The following is a 15,416-nucleotide window of genomic DNA, read 5'->3' as shown; positions in this document are numbered from 1 at the left end:
TCAAAATTTTGTTTTTAGTCCTCGTTTTAGTCCTCAAAACGTTCGTTTTTTCGACTAAAACGAACGTTTTTTAAAGATTGAGGACTAAATTGTACCTTACTTTGGAAGAGGGACGAAAACCAGAAAGGTCAATAGTTTAGGGACTACAAACATATTTAACCCTAAAAATAATGAAGAATTCTCTTTCCAATTTTAAAAATAATGAATTTTCCTTCTAATTTTAAAAATGTTTAATACTCATTTGGTCCCTACTTTTAGGGGTTTGAGTAAGACCCCATATTTCGTTAAAAAAATGTTTAATTCAGTCTTTTCCACTCACGCCGTTAAAAATATAACAATGCAAATGACATTGTGGCATCTCATAAGCATGTGGCACACGTTAATAGATGGACTTAAATGATTTTTTAATTTAAAAAATAAAAATTCATGCCACGTCATCATCACCATCTCCCGACAAATCCTAATTTCTCTCAAGGAAACCCTAGCTGTCGCACCATCCAGCGCCGTCACCGTCATCCTTGCCTGCAGCCGTCCTCTCCAACGCATCACACGCCACCACCAAAGCTATGTAACGAGAACGCGAGAAACCCTAGGTCTCCACGGTTTGCTTGCAGGTCTGATTGTGGTTGCAGGTGGAGGCAAGCAGCGGCACGATTAGTGGTGTAGAAGAGTGACGATTCGCGATATGTAGCAGCTGGCGATTTGGCTGGTGGTTAGTGGTGGACGATTCTGTGGTGGAGATTGGACGACAGTGTTGTTGGCGCGACGACGATTTGGCTGGTGCGATGGTGAAAATGGTGAAGATTGGTGGTCGCGGCATAGCAAGGGATCGCATTGGGTGGTGGCGCGAGAACGAAGGTGAGATGCGAAGGTATAGAGGTGCAATAGAAGGGAAAAGACGCTTTGGTGGTGGCGCATGATGTGTTGGAGAGGACGGCTACCGGCGAGGATGGCGGTGATGATGCGGCGGCTAGGGTTTCTTGGAGAGAAATTAGGATTTGTCTGGAGATGGTGACGTGGCATTTACACCGTTATGTTTTTAACTGTGTGACCGGAAAGGACCGGCTTGAACATTTTTTAACGAAATATGGGATTTTACTGAACTTTTTTAAAAGGGATTACTTTGAACCAAACCCCTAAAATTAGGGACCAAATGATGTATTAAACCTTTTAAAAATAATAAAAAATTTACCTTTTAATTTAAAAAAATCATCTAATTTTAAAAATAATGAAAAAAATTTCTTCTAAAATTTAAAACTATGACTGAATTGAACAAAATTAACGAAATTTTAGACTAAATTAAACAAAATTAATGAAAATTAGGATTGAATTTAAAACAAGACACTAATACATACTTAGTTAACACATGACATTAATACTCAGTTGACACATGACATTGACACTGACTTGACACTAACATTATCATATGACATAATATTGACTTAACACGTGAACAACCTTTTCTAAATTAAGAATTTTTTTAAAAATTAATAAAAAATTTCAAACAAATTAAAAAAACTACAAATTGATATGTGACATACACGGTTCGTATTTCGTTAACAATTTAGACGTATTTATTAAAAATAACCGAATTGAAGATATTTATCAAAATAAGATCACATTAAATATTTAAAAAAAGTAATCTATTGAATAAAGTCGACAAAAACAAGAAAAAGAAGTATTTGAGCCTATTTCTCAATAGCCAAACTTATAACTTTTTTGATAGAATTATTCTTTGTTAGCTCATTAATTTTCTTGAAATAATTGTTTTGCATACTGATTTTATCTTAATATATGATTATTTGTGTGAATTTTAATTGCTGATTATAAAAAGTCCGTAGTAAATTTAAGGTTTTAATTTGTATTTTGTAACTATATCATTTATCATATTTTACTATATATGTAAATTTTCTCATTTATTTTATTATTACTAATAGAATATAAATATTATCATGTTAGATATTCATAGGTCTATTTTTTATATTAAATAAAAATAATTATGGTTTAATTAAGTTTTGAGTATATGTAAATTTTGAAACTTTCAATTGATTTTTTTTCTTAAATTTTGGTGGTTTATTGAATTTTTAAAATTTTAAAATTTTTAATTGAATTTTAAGATTTAGATTTTCCGGTTAAGTTGTCTTGTATTGTTATATAAGCATTTCTTTTAAAGATTTACAATATTTAATAAAATTCTTTTAAAGTTAATTAAAATTATAAAATTGTAAATTTAAAAAAAAAATTATAAAACCTACTATATACAAGGTTAATTTATTAACATCTTTTGTCAAGGTAAAACCCTTAAGACCTCTTGCAACTCTTACCACATACCATATTTTACTTTATTAAGTTTGAATGATTATTAGAGTGATATAATAACCTCTAACATATTTACTCCCAATTTAATGTGTATACTAATAAAACCAAATCTTAATCTCCTTGAATTAGTATCAACCATCCTTATACAAATCACATATACATATAATTTATTTAATAATCATATTAAACATACAAAACAATGAACATGGAAGACTAAACAACCCTGCTAATCCTGCTCAACAAGATTGTCTACTCGTTTAGTGAGTAGTGTTTGAATGCTTACTCGTCTAGTGATTAAACATCTCGTCTAGCCAAACAAGCACTAGAACACACAAAGATTAAATCACTCATAATTCGTCCAGCGGAGACATGTCGTGTCTAGCGACAGTCAAGTCAATGATTTCTTTGACTTTGGAGTAGCACAATGAGTATATCATCGCTCAACGACTACCAAGTGAGTGACTTTTTGGCTTTAGAGTGACCCAGCGAAACAGTTTCTCGCCCAACTAGTCAACATAATTTTGTAGAATATAATTATGAAAAATTTTGCTATTTCAACCCTGCCAATTTAGCCAATATCACATACAAAGTTCAAAATACACTAAATTCGAATAATACAACATACATGAAATAAATTCATCCCAATTGGGATACAATTCAGACAACATTCTCACATTTCATCATACGACCAATTCATGCAATTTAGGAACCTAACCCTAGTTCAACATGTCACACTCATCACATAGCTTAATCATTCAAACAATACACAGTATAATCATACAATTAACAATTTCGATATATCTATCAATTTGAAAACAATGCAATTAGCTTCTTTTACTTGTTACCTAACTCAAACAACTCTAAAACACAAAACAATTCTAATTCCACAAGATGCTTTATCTACACATAGAAACATCACAAAAACAATCAAGATATATCTTTATGATCACTAATAAGCAATATTAGGAAATAATGTTAAAAAGAATTTTTAATATTATTTAAATAAGAAATAAAAAAAACAACGTAACCATTTAAAAGTTATAAATTCATTTATGTTTCTCTTTCATCTCAATTATTTTCTTTCTTTCTCCTTTATCTTTCACGCTATATTAGGAAAGTTAAATTCTTTTTTATATTAGAATAATTTTATGAATAACATGTATTTAAAGTATTCCAAAAGATAATAAATCCCATATTGCTTAGTTTTGTAAAGATGTAATTCAAGAAAAACAATAAAAACAGTTGAGAGTGCTTTTAAACCTTTTCACATTATTCATCATTACCAATAATGAAATAATGGGATTCTGTTATACTCTATGATGAAGTGTGGTGAGGACTTCAAAAGGAATAAGGAACTTTAACTTTTATGAGAGTCAAAGAAGCATTCCTTGGAATTTTATGTTTGCTTTTAGGTCATTTTATAATGTGTCTCTAAAGTGCTTAACTGGGTTTAATAAAAAGTGAATGATGAAGGGTTCATTACCATCTAAGCCAAACTGTGTAAACTTTATGCTTCTCTTGGAAAGTCCTTAGCCAAAGTTCTCACTTTTCTACTTACTTTTATGATCTGTCTTTCTTTAATCTTCTCACCTCAATGCTTCTCCAAATCCATATTTCATAACGTTTTTCTCCTCCAACTGTATATTTCACATTGGATCCATTTCTTATATCAAGTTTCAACTTCAAGTTTTGTAGATATAATTCTGTGTTTAGTGGTTTGTTTTGAATAGAAGATGAAAAGAAATAAGGAGTAGAAAAGGGAAAAGAGAATAGAAAAAAATGGTATGGATTAAAAGAAAAATAGAAAAAATAATGAAAGTAGAGTTTATTTACTTACTATTAATGTTTTTATTTCATTTTATTTTTTTAATAGTACTCTTTTAATGGTTTATTTTATAATAATAAAAATGTAGTTCTTATTAAATAAAATAAAATAATCTATGTATATTTTAAATATATAAATATAGTAATAATATATTTTGAAGAAGAAAATCAATAATATAATATATAGTTAATTATTTCTTTAAACATGATCATATGAAAAAAACGTAAATCCTTTTATATTGATGCAAAAGTTTTAATGTATGTTTTTTTTTTCACTTGTTTATTTATTTTATTTTTCATAATTTTCCTTTAATTTTTATTATCGACCTTTTGGTATTGATAGGAACAAGAAAATACAGACAAGATATAAGTGCTAAGATTTTATAAAAAAAAAGTTTTTTTAACATAAATTAATTATTAATAAAATCATAGATATTTCATATAAATAATATGATTAAAAAGAATTAGGACTATTATATAAAAAAAAAACTTACTTTTAACTTTAAATGGTATATGAAACATTAACTATCATACTTAAAAGAAATTTTAAATGAACTTTTATGGATTTGATTTTATATTGAAAACTCATTATATTGTATTATGTTTAAGACTTAATGTTCGATAGTTGTGGATGTATTTATTAGTAAAAACATATAATTTAACGATGTTGTTGATGGAAGGTTTCTAAAATTGGTATATACTGGAACAGTGTGATGTTTGATTGGATGAAATAATACAGAAGGGTAAAATAATCATTTCATATTCCGCCCAGCCCAACATTGAAGCCGTACTTCCTCCCAAAATAACACCAGTTTACCAATTCTACCCCTCACCCCTTCCAGCTCACCAAATCTCAAACCCTGAACAAGCAAAAGAAAACCCTAAACCCGAAAGCACAGTCACTCTCTCTCTCTCACAGTCCACTGATGGCGTCGCAAATGGCGATCCTCTTCCGCACGCGTTCCGTTCTCTTCCCGAAACCCTCTTCCCTCATCAAAACCATATCCACATTCCCCTTCCTCTCGCAGGAGCCTCAGCTGGCGGATCCCACCCCTCTCCCTCCCAACCCCGCCTCCGGCAGCCCTCTCTACCACCAAAACTGGCGCACCCCTGGCCCCTCCTCCCATCCCTCCGACCACGCGATCGCTCCCATCGGATTCTACAACCGCTCACCCTCCGATTCTTACGACCCTCAGGCGCTACTCGACCTCTTCGGCGATTGCATGGCCTCGAACGAGTGGAACGAAGTCAAGAAAACCTTCGAGACCTGGGTTGGCGCCCTCGACAAGACCGGCAAGCCTAACCGTCCCGACGTCAACCTCTTCAACCACTACCTCCGCGCCAACCTCATGCTCGGCTCCTCACCCTCCGAACTTCTCGACCTCCTCGCTCAGATGGATGATTTCAATGTTAAGCCCAATACGGCGTCGTTTAACCTCGTCCTCAAAGCCATGTGCCAGGCTAACGAAACCGCCGCCGCGGAAAAATTGCTCCAACGGTTAGTCTTCTAATCGCACTCGTTTCCTTGAATTGAAACCAATGCAGTTCTTTAGGTTTGATGATTTTGGACTATTACTATATCAGTATTATCTTATTATTGTTGTTGTTTGGAAATTAGTTTCTCCTACAAATCTGTAGGGGTTTATACCTTTGCTAAATTTTTGTTTTTAAATTGTGTTTAAGTTTAAGAATAAGTTTATTTTTATGGAACATCATAATCATGACAGCTAATGTTTCAAAAGGGTTGATCATGATGTCATTGGCTTCTGAGTAAATCTGATTCAGGAGGTGGCTACATGAACCCCAAAAAATGGCCTTTTGGCTACTATAAACTAAAAGTGTGTAAAAAAATAACAGTTTGCTTTTGCAAATGATATAATTGAAGTTGAATCTAACCAAAGCCATCTAAGGGCACCAAAGTAGGCAATTTGATTGATATGAAAGGCAACTTCAACATAGAGAGAAAAGGGCAAGAAGGGTTTTCTTCATGTTTTGTAAATGGAAGAAAAAACTGGTTTAATACAGCATGCAAGCAACCAACATCTTGCCATTAGGAAAAAATTAAATAAAAAATTGAACTTGAAATTCAGAGAAATAAATGAATGATTGCGTATTAATTTAAACAAATCAGCAAGATCCATGATCAAGAACATACCTAGGGCTTGAGGGGTAAACGCATGTGGATGCTGAAGCTGCAGATCAAAGAGGTAGGGACAACAACAAACAGAGAAGAATTAGAAAAAAAGGGAATTTTTTCAAGAAAGTTCAAATTTTTTGAAGGTGACTAGAAAGTGGTGGCCACTTACTAGGTGGATTTTGGCTTGGGGTGGCAGCACCTGCAAATCACAGCTTCCCTGAGCCTGACCCTTTCTCTGGAAATAGCTATTAACAGCATAGTTGCAGTGATCCTTCACAGTGTTAGGTTGGTAACATGCTCCATTTTGAAGAATAGGGGAACAATCAGCTCTTGCACCACATGCATAATCTATAGCACCTGTTCATGACCAAAAAAAAAAATTGTAAAAAATGTAAACAGAACAGTTAGTCCATTAAAAATCCCATCTTTCCTTAAAAGCTCCAGCCTTCAGTAAAACAGAACAAAAATAGAAAAGTTCCTGAACAAAATGCATCTCAAAATCTCAAGCTGTTTCACAAAACCAAAACAGAAAAAACAGTAAGACATAGCAATCATGAGAACAAATCTGAGAGTTTATATATCATGATACAAAAAAAAAGCCATTAAACCACATGCTGAACTGAGCTTGAGAAAAACACAGGCAAATCCAGGAGCTTACTTGAATGGCCAGTGAAGGCAAGAAAAAACACAAAATACATCACAAGAGTCATGATGATGGTGATGATGGATGTTGAGAGGGTATAAGAGAAATTTCTGTGATGGAATTTGGAGGGAATAGCAGAGGGTACTCCAGTGTAAGGCCAAGGGAAAAAAGAGAGAGAGGAAAGCAGAAGAGTGGAAGAAGTTTTGAAGAATGGAGATTTCTGGACAATAGGTGAGGTGGGGGGAGCCTGTCTGGTACACTTTTCAAGCACCTTTATCAGTAAAAAATTATGTTTAATTTTCTTAGAACGGAGTTTCGATAATCCCAGTGCATTTTTTTGGGATGAAATGGATAAGTTAAGGTCAGAAGATAGAATATTATAAAATTCAGGGTGTAAACAGGTCACGAACACTGGGACAGGACAAGTAAGGATGGGGCCTGCAATGGCTAAAAGTGACAAACTCCAGGACTAAACTACCATAACTGACTAATGGGGGCATGCAGCAGCTGAAATATATTCCCCCTCATGGTGAACGACGAAAATGACATACTGTGAAGCTAGAAGATCTGGTTCTTCAAAAGAGTTTTCCTCAAGAGATGCAAGGTTTCGACAAAATTTGAGAGGCAATAAGAACCCGTATGCAGGGAAGAAGAAGGTTATGGTGCTGGTAGTGATGCTATTACGAGTGACACACATGGCTGTTGAGTGACAATAGAGACTTTGATTTGCATTGTACAATGTGATTGATTGACAAAAGGATGAAGGATGTCTAGGGCTTGACAAATTTCCCATTGAAGTAACTGAATGAAGGGTCCAATTTTTTAGAGAAAACAAAACATCCTTACTTGATGGCAATCCAATCCCTGCAGTTTGTTTGTCTACCACTGCTGGCCGTCATCCACTTTTGATGGAAATCTCTTTTACCAAAGTCATCCTAGTTGAAGGTTTATTGTGCTAGTTGAAGTTTTGTGGTTGTCCATTGTTGTCCAATATTATTCTCCATAAGTTGCTGAGAGTTATTTGTTAATATGTGTGTACACTTTTGCTATCCGTCTACCATTGTCATTTGTTTGCCCCAAACTCTTCACGAGGGATCATATATTTTAGGAGGAGTCTCTTTGGCTATGCTGGTTTGTGAGTCCAATTTGGTTTATAGATATTCTCTCTCCATGGTCTGAAGCATACGTGCATCTTGTTCTAAATTGAAGTTCCCACGACTATTGTCTCATTCGAGACAAGTTGATTTTGTTGGTTCAAATGACCAACTTACATATGTATGGACCAAGTTCCTAAAGTGATATGAAATTGAGTTTATCTATTGCAAGCTTGGTTCATACAAGCTTGAGAGGGAGTGTTAGAATAATTATATCTATGTATAATCATAAAGTCTAGGCAAGGTGTAGTATGCTACCCTGCCATATCATTTATTAGTTGTACCTAGTTCTGCACTTGGGGGTCTAGTGAAGTCCCTTACTACATGTACTCTTGTATTTTCATTATATATAGAATGACAATGAGAGGGATCTCTTAATCACTCTAAAAATTTTTTACAGTTTCGGTCTCAACTTAAAGTTTTGTTGATGCATATAAGTTAATTTTGAGTTACAGATAAGTTCATTTTCTTAGTTGTGCTTATTGGACTGTAAAGAGTCCCTGCAGTCGTGAGTGGTCAAATGACCATGATAAAAAATGAGCTAGTGAGAGGGCGTTGAGCATTGCTTATGGTTAAGTTCTTAATAGTCCAGTGTACAGCATTGTAAGTTCTTAATTTGCAAAAAGTTAGATCAAATTAAGGTCTTGGATTAACGTTTCTTGTAAACACTTGTAGGATTAGAACAATAAGAAAGAAAAGTAAATTAAGTTTCTTACTTACACGAGTGGAGCTATTCCAAAGTACTGAAATTGACATGTGGATATTGGAGAGGTTTTGGGTTTGGTTATGGGAAAATTACTGTTCTGAAATGGCGTGTAATACTGCTTACCAGGCAAGAGCTAACAGTGCTAGAAGAGCTGCCAATGGTTTAACTATATATTACCTTAACTAATATTTACATGTTTAGTTAATTGTAATTGGATTGAAAAGAATTGGGTCGACGTTTTGAATTTTTTATCGTTAATCTTCGTGTAGTGGAGATCCCACACTTGTTAATAGCCAAACTGTTACATGACAAAGCTTTAGAAGTTGGAGTTGTGTCTAATTTCCAGCTGATGTGAAATTCTAGCTTCATTGTCAAGTCATCAGGTTGAAAGATCAGTCCATACACAGACAGAGTGGGTTCTATGTCATTTGATTTGATTTAATTTGAGGTGAGCCCACTCCTAATATCTAGCTTTTACGAAGTTAGGCTCTGATGTATGTTCATCTTATATTTTGAAGGAGTGTAAGTGTTTCTGTTAATGTTTCTTAGGAAATCTCCAAGAAGATTCCCGCTGAACATTAAGATAACTGGGTATTAAGATGTGAATGCACACTTCAAAGGAGCTCAAAGAGAGGAGTGGACGATTCAATTGAATGTGCACTTCAAAGGAGTGGACGATTCAAGACATAAGACTAAAAGCTGGAGCACTTTCAAAAGAACAAGTTCACAATGGCTGAAATGTTAGTGTATATACTCAAAATTCCAACCCTTTACAAGTGGTGGAGGGGCTACCTTATGTAGGCATGAGTAGGGACCTCTTAACAAAAATACAAAGTATCTTTCTAGAAGGTATGGCAACCTAAAAACTAGTGACCTAGCATGACCTAGGCACCTCCTTGCTCTCCAAGGATGAGACACACGCGATCTAGAAGGTCTATTGAGTCTCCTCTCCACTCCATGTGCCGCCCCAAGTGTTGTGCCAAGCTCCAATGCCCTTCATCCATCAAGGTGTCCTTAGCAAGCTTGGGGTGTCCAGGAGCAATCCTCATGTTGGGCTAGGTTTTTCACCATCCAAAACTTCCAAAGGGAGTCTCAACATTAAAAGAAGAGGTGCCAAAAGCAAACCTACAAAAACACAAGAGAAAACATAAGTCTAGAATTTATTCTAAGACAAAAACTAAATCAAGTAAACAAAGAAGGTGAAGAAACTTCCCTCCAAAAATAGTTTATTTTCTCTAAGCACTTTCCTTTATCTTTGGTAGGAGTTAGGGGCTCATTAGGCTCTGTACTTCAAATGAAGTTTCTCACACTCATCTGAATGGACCTCCCTTTTATTATTGAACAAAAACCACAGTTGAAATGCCAGCAAGCAGACCAATGAGACTAACCACTTCAAAATAACTTTCATAGTGTGTAAGCTAAATTTGTCTGTGGTATTTGTACAAGTAATTGAGCACATTTACATTTTTTCTTTATATATAAAGTTTTTCTTTGTTATTATGATATTATCAGGATGCTGCAGACAGGAAATGAGACTCTCCCTGATGACGAATCATACGACTTGGTCATTGGATTGCTCTTTTCTACAGACCAGATTGATGCTGCGTTCAAATATATAGATCAAATTTTGAAATCTGGTAACATCTTGTCAATGAAGGTATTTATGAACTGTGTAAGGAGATGTCTCAGTAAGGGAAGGCTTGATACGTTGGTGACAATAATTGAAAGGTGCAGGGTGAGTGATTAGTCTTGTTGACGCTTAATAAACTGTCTGAATTGTTATTTTGTCCCTATATTTTAGAAAACCTGTAATTTTGATTCAATCCTCAAATTTCTATACATTTATTTCATTTGTAATTTTAATTAATTAATTTATTTCTTGATGATACCTGAAATGAATATGATAGGTTTAGGGTTCAATTAAATTGAAATGAAACGTATCTAAAATTGGGGACTTAAATTTCAGAGGAAATATTAAAAGGAGACCAAAATTGCAATTTAGCCATAAATTTGTCTTTAACAGATTGACTACTAACTTGATGTTTCTTCTGTTAATGTTCTCAAATCTCTTTGTTATTTCCAGGCTTCAGATGTAAACAAAGCTCTCTGCCCCAACTGGGACTTGTGCAATTTTATTATTGAAACTGCAACTCGGGAGGATAATAGCAAACTAGCTTTTTATGGCCTGGAGTATATGGCCAGATGGATTGTAAAGGGTGAACGTCAAAGAGCCCCTATATTTCTGTCTGTAGATGAAGGTTTAGTTCTGTCAGCAATTTTGACTGCTGGTAGAACCTATGATTCTGAGTTGCTAGGGGCATCATGGGCTGTGTTGGACCGCTCACTGCGTAAAAAGAAAGCCCCTAATCCCGAGTCATACCTAGGGAAGATATATGCCCTTTCATCAATGGGAAATCTGCAAAAGGCTTTTAGTACTCTGAATGAGTATGAGTTGGCTTATGGAGACGCGGGTGAAGAAGCTGAAGAATTGTTCTGCCCATTTACCTCGTTACATCCATTGGTTTTGGCATGCTCTAAGAAGGGTTTTGAGACTCTAGATAATGTATATCTTTCTCTGTTGAACAAAATATTTAGTAGTACCTAACCTTTCACATTTGTTACCATTCCAATCCTGTGATGCATGGCATTTTTATTGAATTCACCACCAGTTTTGATATTTACAAGTTTTCATGTGGAAATAGATGATACAATTTCTATTTTTGACAATATATTTAAAAAAGCTTCTATGTTGACGTGACATATGTTACATTTATAAAATGTCATTTCTACTGTTGACAGGTTTGCAGCGTAGATTGAATTTTTGCCATGATCTATGCAGTTTTTACTAATGTTGCATTCAGCTCCACCTTCAGCTTCATCTAATCATGCTCTGTTCTATTTAGGTTTATTTTCAACTGGAGAATTTAAATCATGCCGAGCGTCCTTATAAATCTGTTGCTGCACTAAATTGCGTCATTTTAGGATGTGCAAACATATGGGACCTTGATCGAGCTTATCAAACTTTTGAGTCAATTGGATCTACTTTTGGGTTGAGCCCTGATATTCATTCGTACAATGGGCTGATATATGCCTTTGGGAAGCTCAAGAAGGTGATGATTCCTTCTCCCAACCCACTATATATGTATCTTTTTGTTCATCCTCTTCACTGCTTTTACAGATCCCACCTTTAGAAAGCCTGCGTTAGACATTAAATCTGTTTTCCAAGCTTTGATGCATGATATTTGACATTTGTTACCTCTATCCCTTTATATAGACGTCTTTTTGAGAAATTTGTTCGTCCCTTTCTATAGAACCCCTTTCACATTGTCTTTTTGAATGATCTTTTCTTATAAAAAATACCCTCGATTACTTTCAACTTTTATTCAATAAACAAAACCTTTTTTCTCTCTGGTATGAGGATTGAGAAAGATGACTAGCCACAAGACTGTCTAGTTTAGCTGTTAGGAAATGAGTAGAAAGATTGAGATGAGGTGTCACTATTTGCAAGGGTAAACCTTTTTTCAAATTTAATGCCATTGTCTTTATCAACCAACTTTTCGAAGTCCGATGTTTCAGTTAAAATGCTCGTGTATATATGTAGGTACTATATCGATGCTTCTCAATTTTGCTTTTCTTTGTTTCAATTGTTTTGGGATGCATAGGATAACAGGAAGGGATGCAAATGTTAGGTTGGAAGCTGATGTAGGATTGGATACATTTTTTTTTTTTGCTTAATTACTATGTATTACAGCAGGCTTTCAAAAAATTGTGTAATACAGCAAGATATGGTATGTCAAACAAAGAAAACTCTCTTATCTCTTTAATTATCTTGTGGCAGACACAGGAAGCTTCAAAAGTGTTTGAGCACCTGGTGAGTCTGGGTCTCAAGCCTAATGCAAAATCATATTCCCTGCTAATTGAGGCCCACCTGATTAACCGGGATGTCAAATCTGCTCTTGCAGTGATTGATGATATGGTATCTACACTGTTCTTTTTTCTTTAAAAAATGTATATATTTGCAAGCAAAGGTCATTGATGCATATCAAATTCCTTGGCAGATGTGTGCTGGATTTGAACCGTCAAAATCGATTCTGAAAAAGGTCAGGCGGCGATGCACGAGAGAAATGGACTACGAAAGTGATGATCGAGTACAATCAGTGGCAAATTCCTTGAATTATAGATTGGGTTCAGAAAGCCGAGGGGACATTCTGTTTAATCTTGACTACAGTGGGGGTTATGCTTGAATGGTAAGTTTTGACAATTTATGGTAAGTTGACACTTACAAGATTATTTTTTACAAAATGTAAGGATTATTTGATTTTGGAATTTCTTTGTTTTCATTTCACATTTTCACTGTTTTCTGTATAAAATGTATTTTTTTTTTATCATTTTCACTATCACTCAAACTTTTGAAATTAGGAAACCAAGTGGAAATAAAAACAAAAATGAAAAACTCAATTCAAATGGACCCGTATTTTACTTAGAGTGAAAATATTTACTTAGAATGCAGTATGCACACTAATGCACTTCAGTTTACTAATAAAGGAGTGTCTAAAACTATTGTTTGTTTTTCTCCTTGGATAACCTAACAGTAGAATGTTGTTTAGCACTAAACCCACTCTTCATATTTGATATTATATAGTTGTTTTTGGGCAGGTGCATTGTATCTGATGTCCCAATGAGTTATTGGAATATTTGACATACCTTTTATTGCATCCATAGCCAAGGGAATCACTGTATATAAGTGGATGCTGTTCTGGTTGCCGGGTCAGGATAACACATAACTCGGCACACCCTCTATTTTTGTATGTGTTTGTGAAGTGGAGGGAGATTATTGATGATGGCATTAGGTTTCTTAGTGAAAACCGGAAGCAGTGACTAATCCAATTTTAGTAGAGAGGATATAATCAAGCTGGACTCTTTGGTTTTCTTTATTTTTTGGTTTTTTGACGACCTAGTGTGGCATCCACTAAAAGCTGCAAGGATTTGTAGACTCTATTTATGGTGCAATGGCTGTACTAAATTCTACTGCAAATAATGGGAACATTTTCAATACAAACTCTCCATTTGATGATGTCTAAATTAACTTGAGATAAAATGTCTTTGTATAGAGAATGCTTTGCTTGGATGTTATGTTTAATTGAACAGAGATAAAAGAGAACTGGATAATATTAGTGTGTTGTGAACCAAATTTTTAAGCACCCGCTTCTAAAGTATTATTTAAGATTAAATACAAACATATTATACTCAAGAAAAATAACTACTTATGACTAGATGCTGTCTTCGATTATAATTATATATTTTTAAGCAATGAAACTAAATATTATAAAGACTTTTAAAATAAATCGTTATTTTAGTATTTATTGTTACTATACCACGATTAAATGTGTTTGACGTTTTTGTTTTTATAAGTAATATCTTAATGTTGTTTATTGTAATATTTAAATTCTATTTTTGAACGAAGATACTTTACATTCTATCTTAATATTACTTTTACAATTATAGTTATTATTAATAATTTATACTTTTATTTGTTAAAATTGCTTAAAATTACATAATAAATAAAATAATGTTCCTTAATATTTAATGATCAAAATAATTTATCAAAATTTCTTTGTAAATAGCCTTTTATATATATATATATATATATATATATATATATATATATATATATATATATGCACATAATGTTCTCTAGTTTTTCTAATTTAACTTGTATAACAAACATTAATACTTAATCTTTACAACTAAAAATTAAAGAGGGCAAGTTATTTAGGTTTTGTTTAGGGTGTTGGACTGACATGCCAGATTGGGCGGATTGAACCGGCCTGATTTACTGGACTACCGGACTGGTTGGGATTGCTCATCATACGGTTCCGTGATTTGAAAAGTAAAAACTCGCTCATTTTATACGGTGGTTCGCTTCGAGATTTGAAAATTGAAAACTCGTCTCTTTTATATTATGATTGTTCATTTTCACTGTCAGATTTTTCAATATGGGTTTTATAAGAAAAAGACATAAAAACACTAAACTCCCATTTCCCGTGGATGCATGGATTCAATATGAAGTATAAAGGTAAGTTTCATTTTCTGCTAAACTTTCGTTTTAAGGTTTAAATCTTGGATCCTAACACATTTGACCTTTTTGGGAATTGTACTGTGATCGACTACCTCTCATACATATCAGTACAAGTCTCGTCATTATACAAGTACATGTTAAATTATTAACTCAAAATATACTCAACCCATCCCTATTTATATTGGAAAAGAAGAAAAAGAAATTGTAATTGCATCAAAACTTCAAGAATCATTATTACTTGATATCAATATATGTACATGCCAACAAAGTCACAACTTTTTTTTTACCTAAACCTAATTAATCATATTAAAATAATGGTGTGACAAATAATGTTGTCTCAAGTTAGATTTCATAGTCATACTTCAAAATTTAATTTTTTTTTCACATATGACAAAAATCATTAATATATATATCAACAAAACATGACAAAAAGATTAATCAACTCAAAATATACAACTAAACACTTATAATTAAACTTTTTTCCAATGTTTCAATCGCAAATTCATTAAGATATTTTTAGGATCAATCATCTCAAAGGTTGGAAGGAGGAAGAA

At 33.7% G+C, this 15,416-nt stretch overlaps 1 protein-coding gene across 1 annotated transcript; it reads left to right on the top strand.

The window, feature by feature from the left end:
- Positions 1-4,967: 4,967 nt before the first annotated feature.
- On the top strand, positions 4,968-13,865 carry LOC124835952 (Tetratricopeptide repeat (TPR)-like superfamily protein). The gene is made up of 7 exons (XM_047310991.2): positions 4,968-5,641; positions 10,296-10,518; positions 10,867-11,346; positions 11,687-11,893; positions 12,622-12,759; positions 12,842-13,030; positions 13,440-13,865. Exons 1-6 carry the CDS (start codon positions 5,070-5,072, stop codon positions 13,025-13,027), a joined length of 1,806 nt encoding a protein of 601 aa, XP_047166947.2. The 5' UTR covers positions 4,968-5,069; the 3' UTR covers positions 13,028-13,030; positions 13,440-13,865.
- Positions 13,866-15,416: the final 1,551 nt, after the last annotated feature.

Source organism: Vigna umbellata, chromosome 3, assembly GCF_029865625.1.
Source record: "Vigna umbellata cultivar VRB3 chromosome 3, Vumbellata_1.0, whole genome shotgun sequence".
NCBI lineage: Eukaryota > Viridiplantae > Streptophyta > Magnoliopsida > Fabales > Fabaceae > Vigna > Vigna umbellata.
The sequence above is the reverse complement of the archived record's forward strand: the minus strand, read 5'-3'. Positions and strand labels throughout refer to the sequence as shown.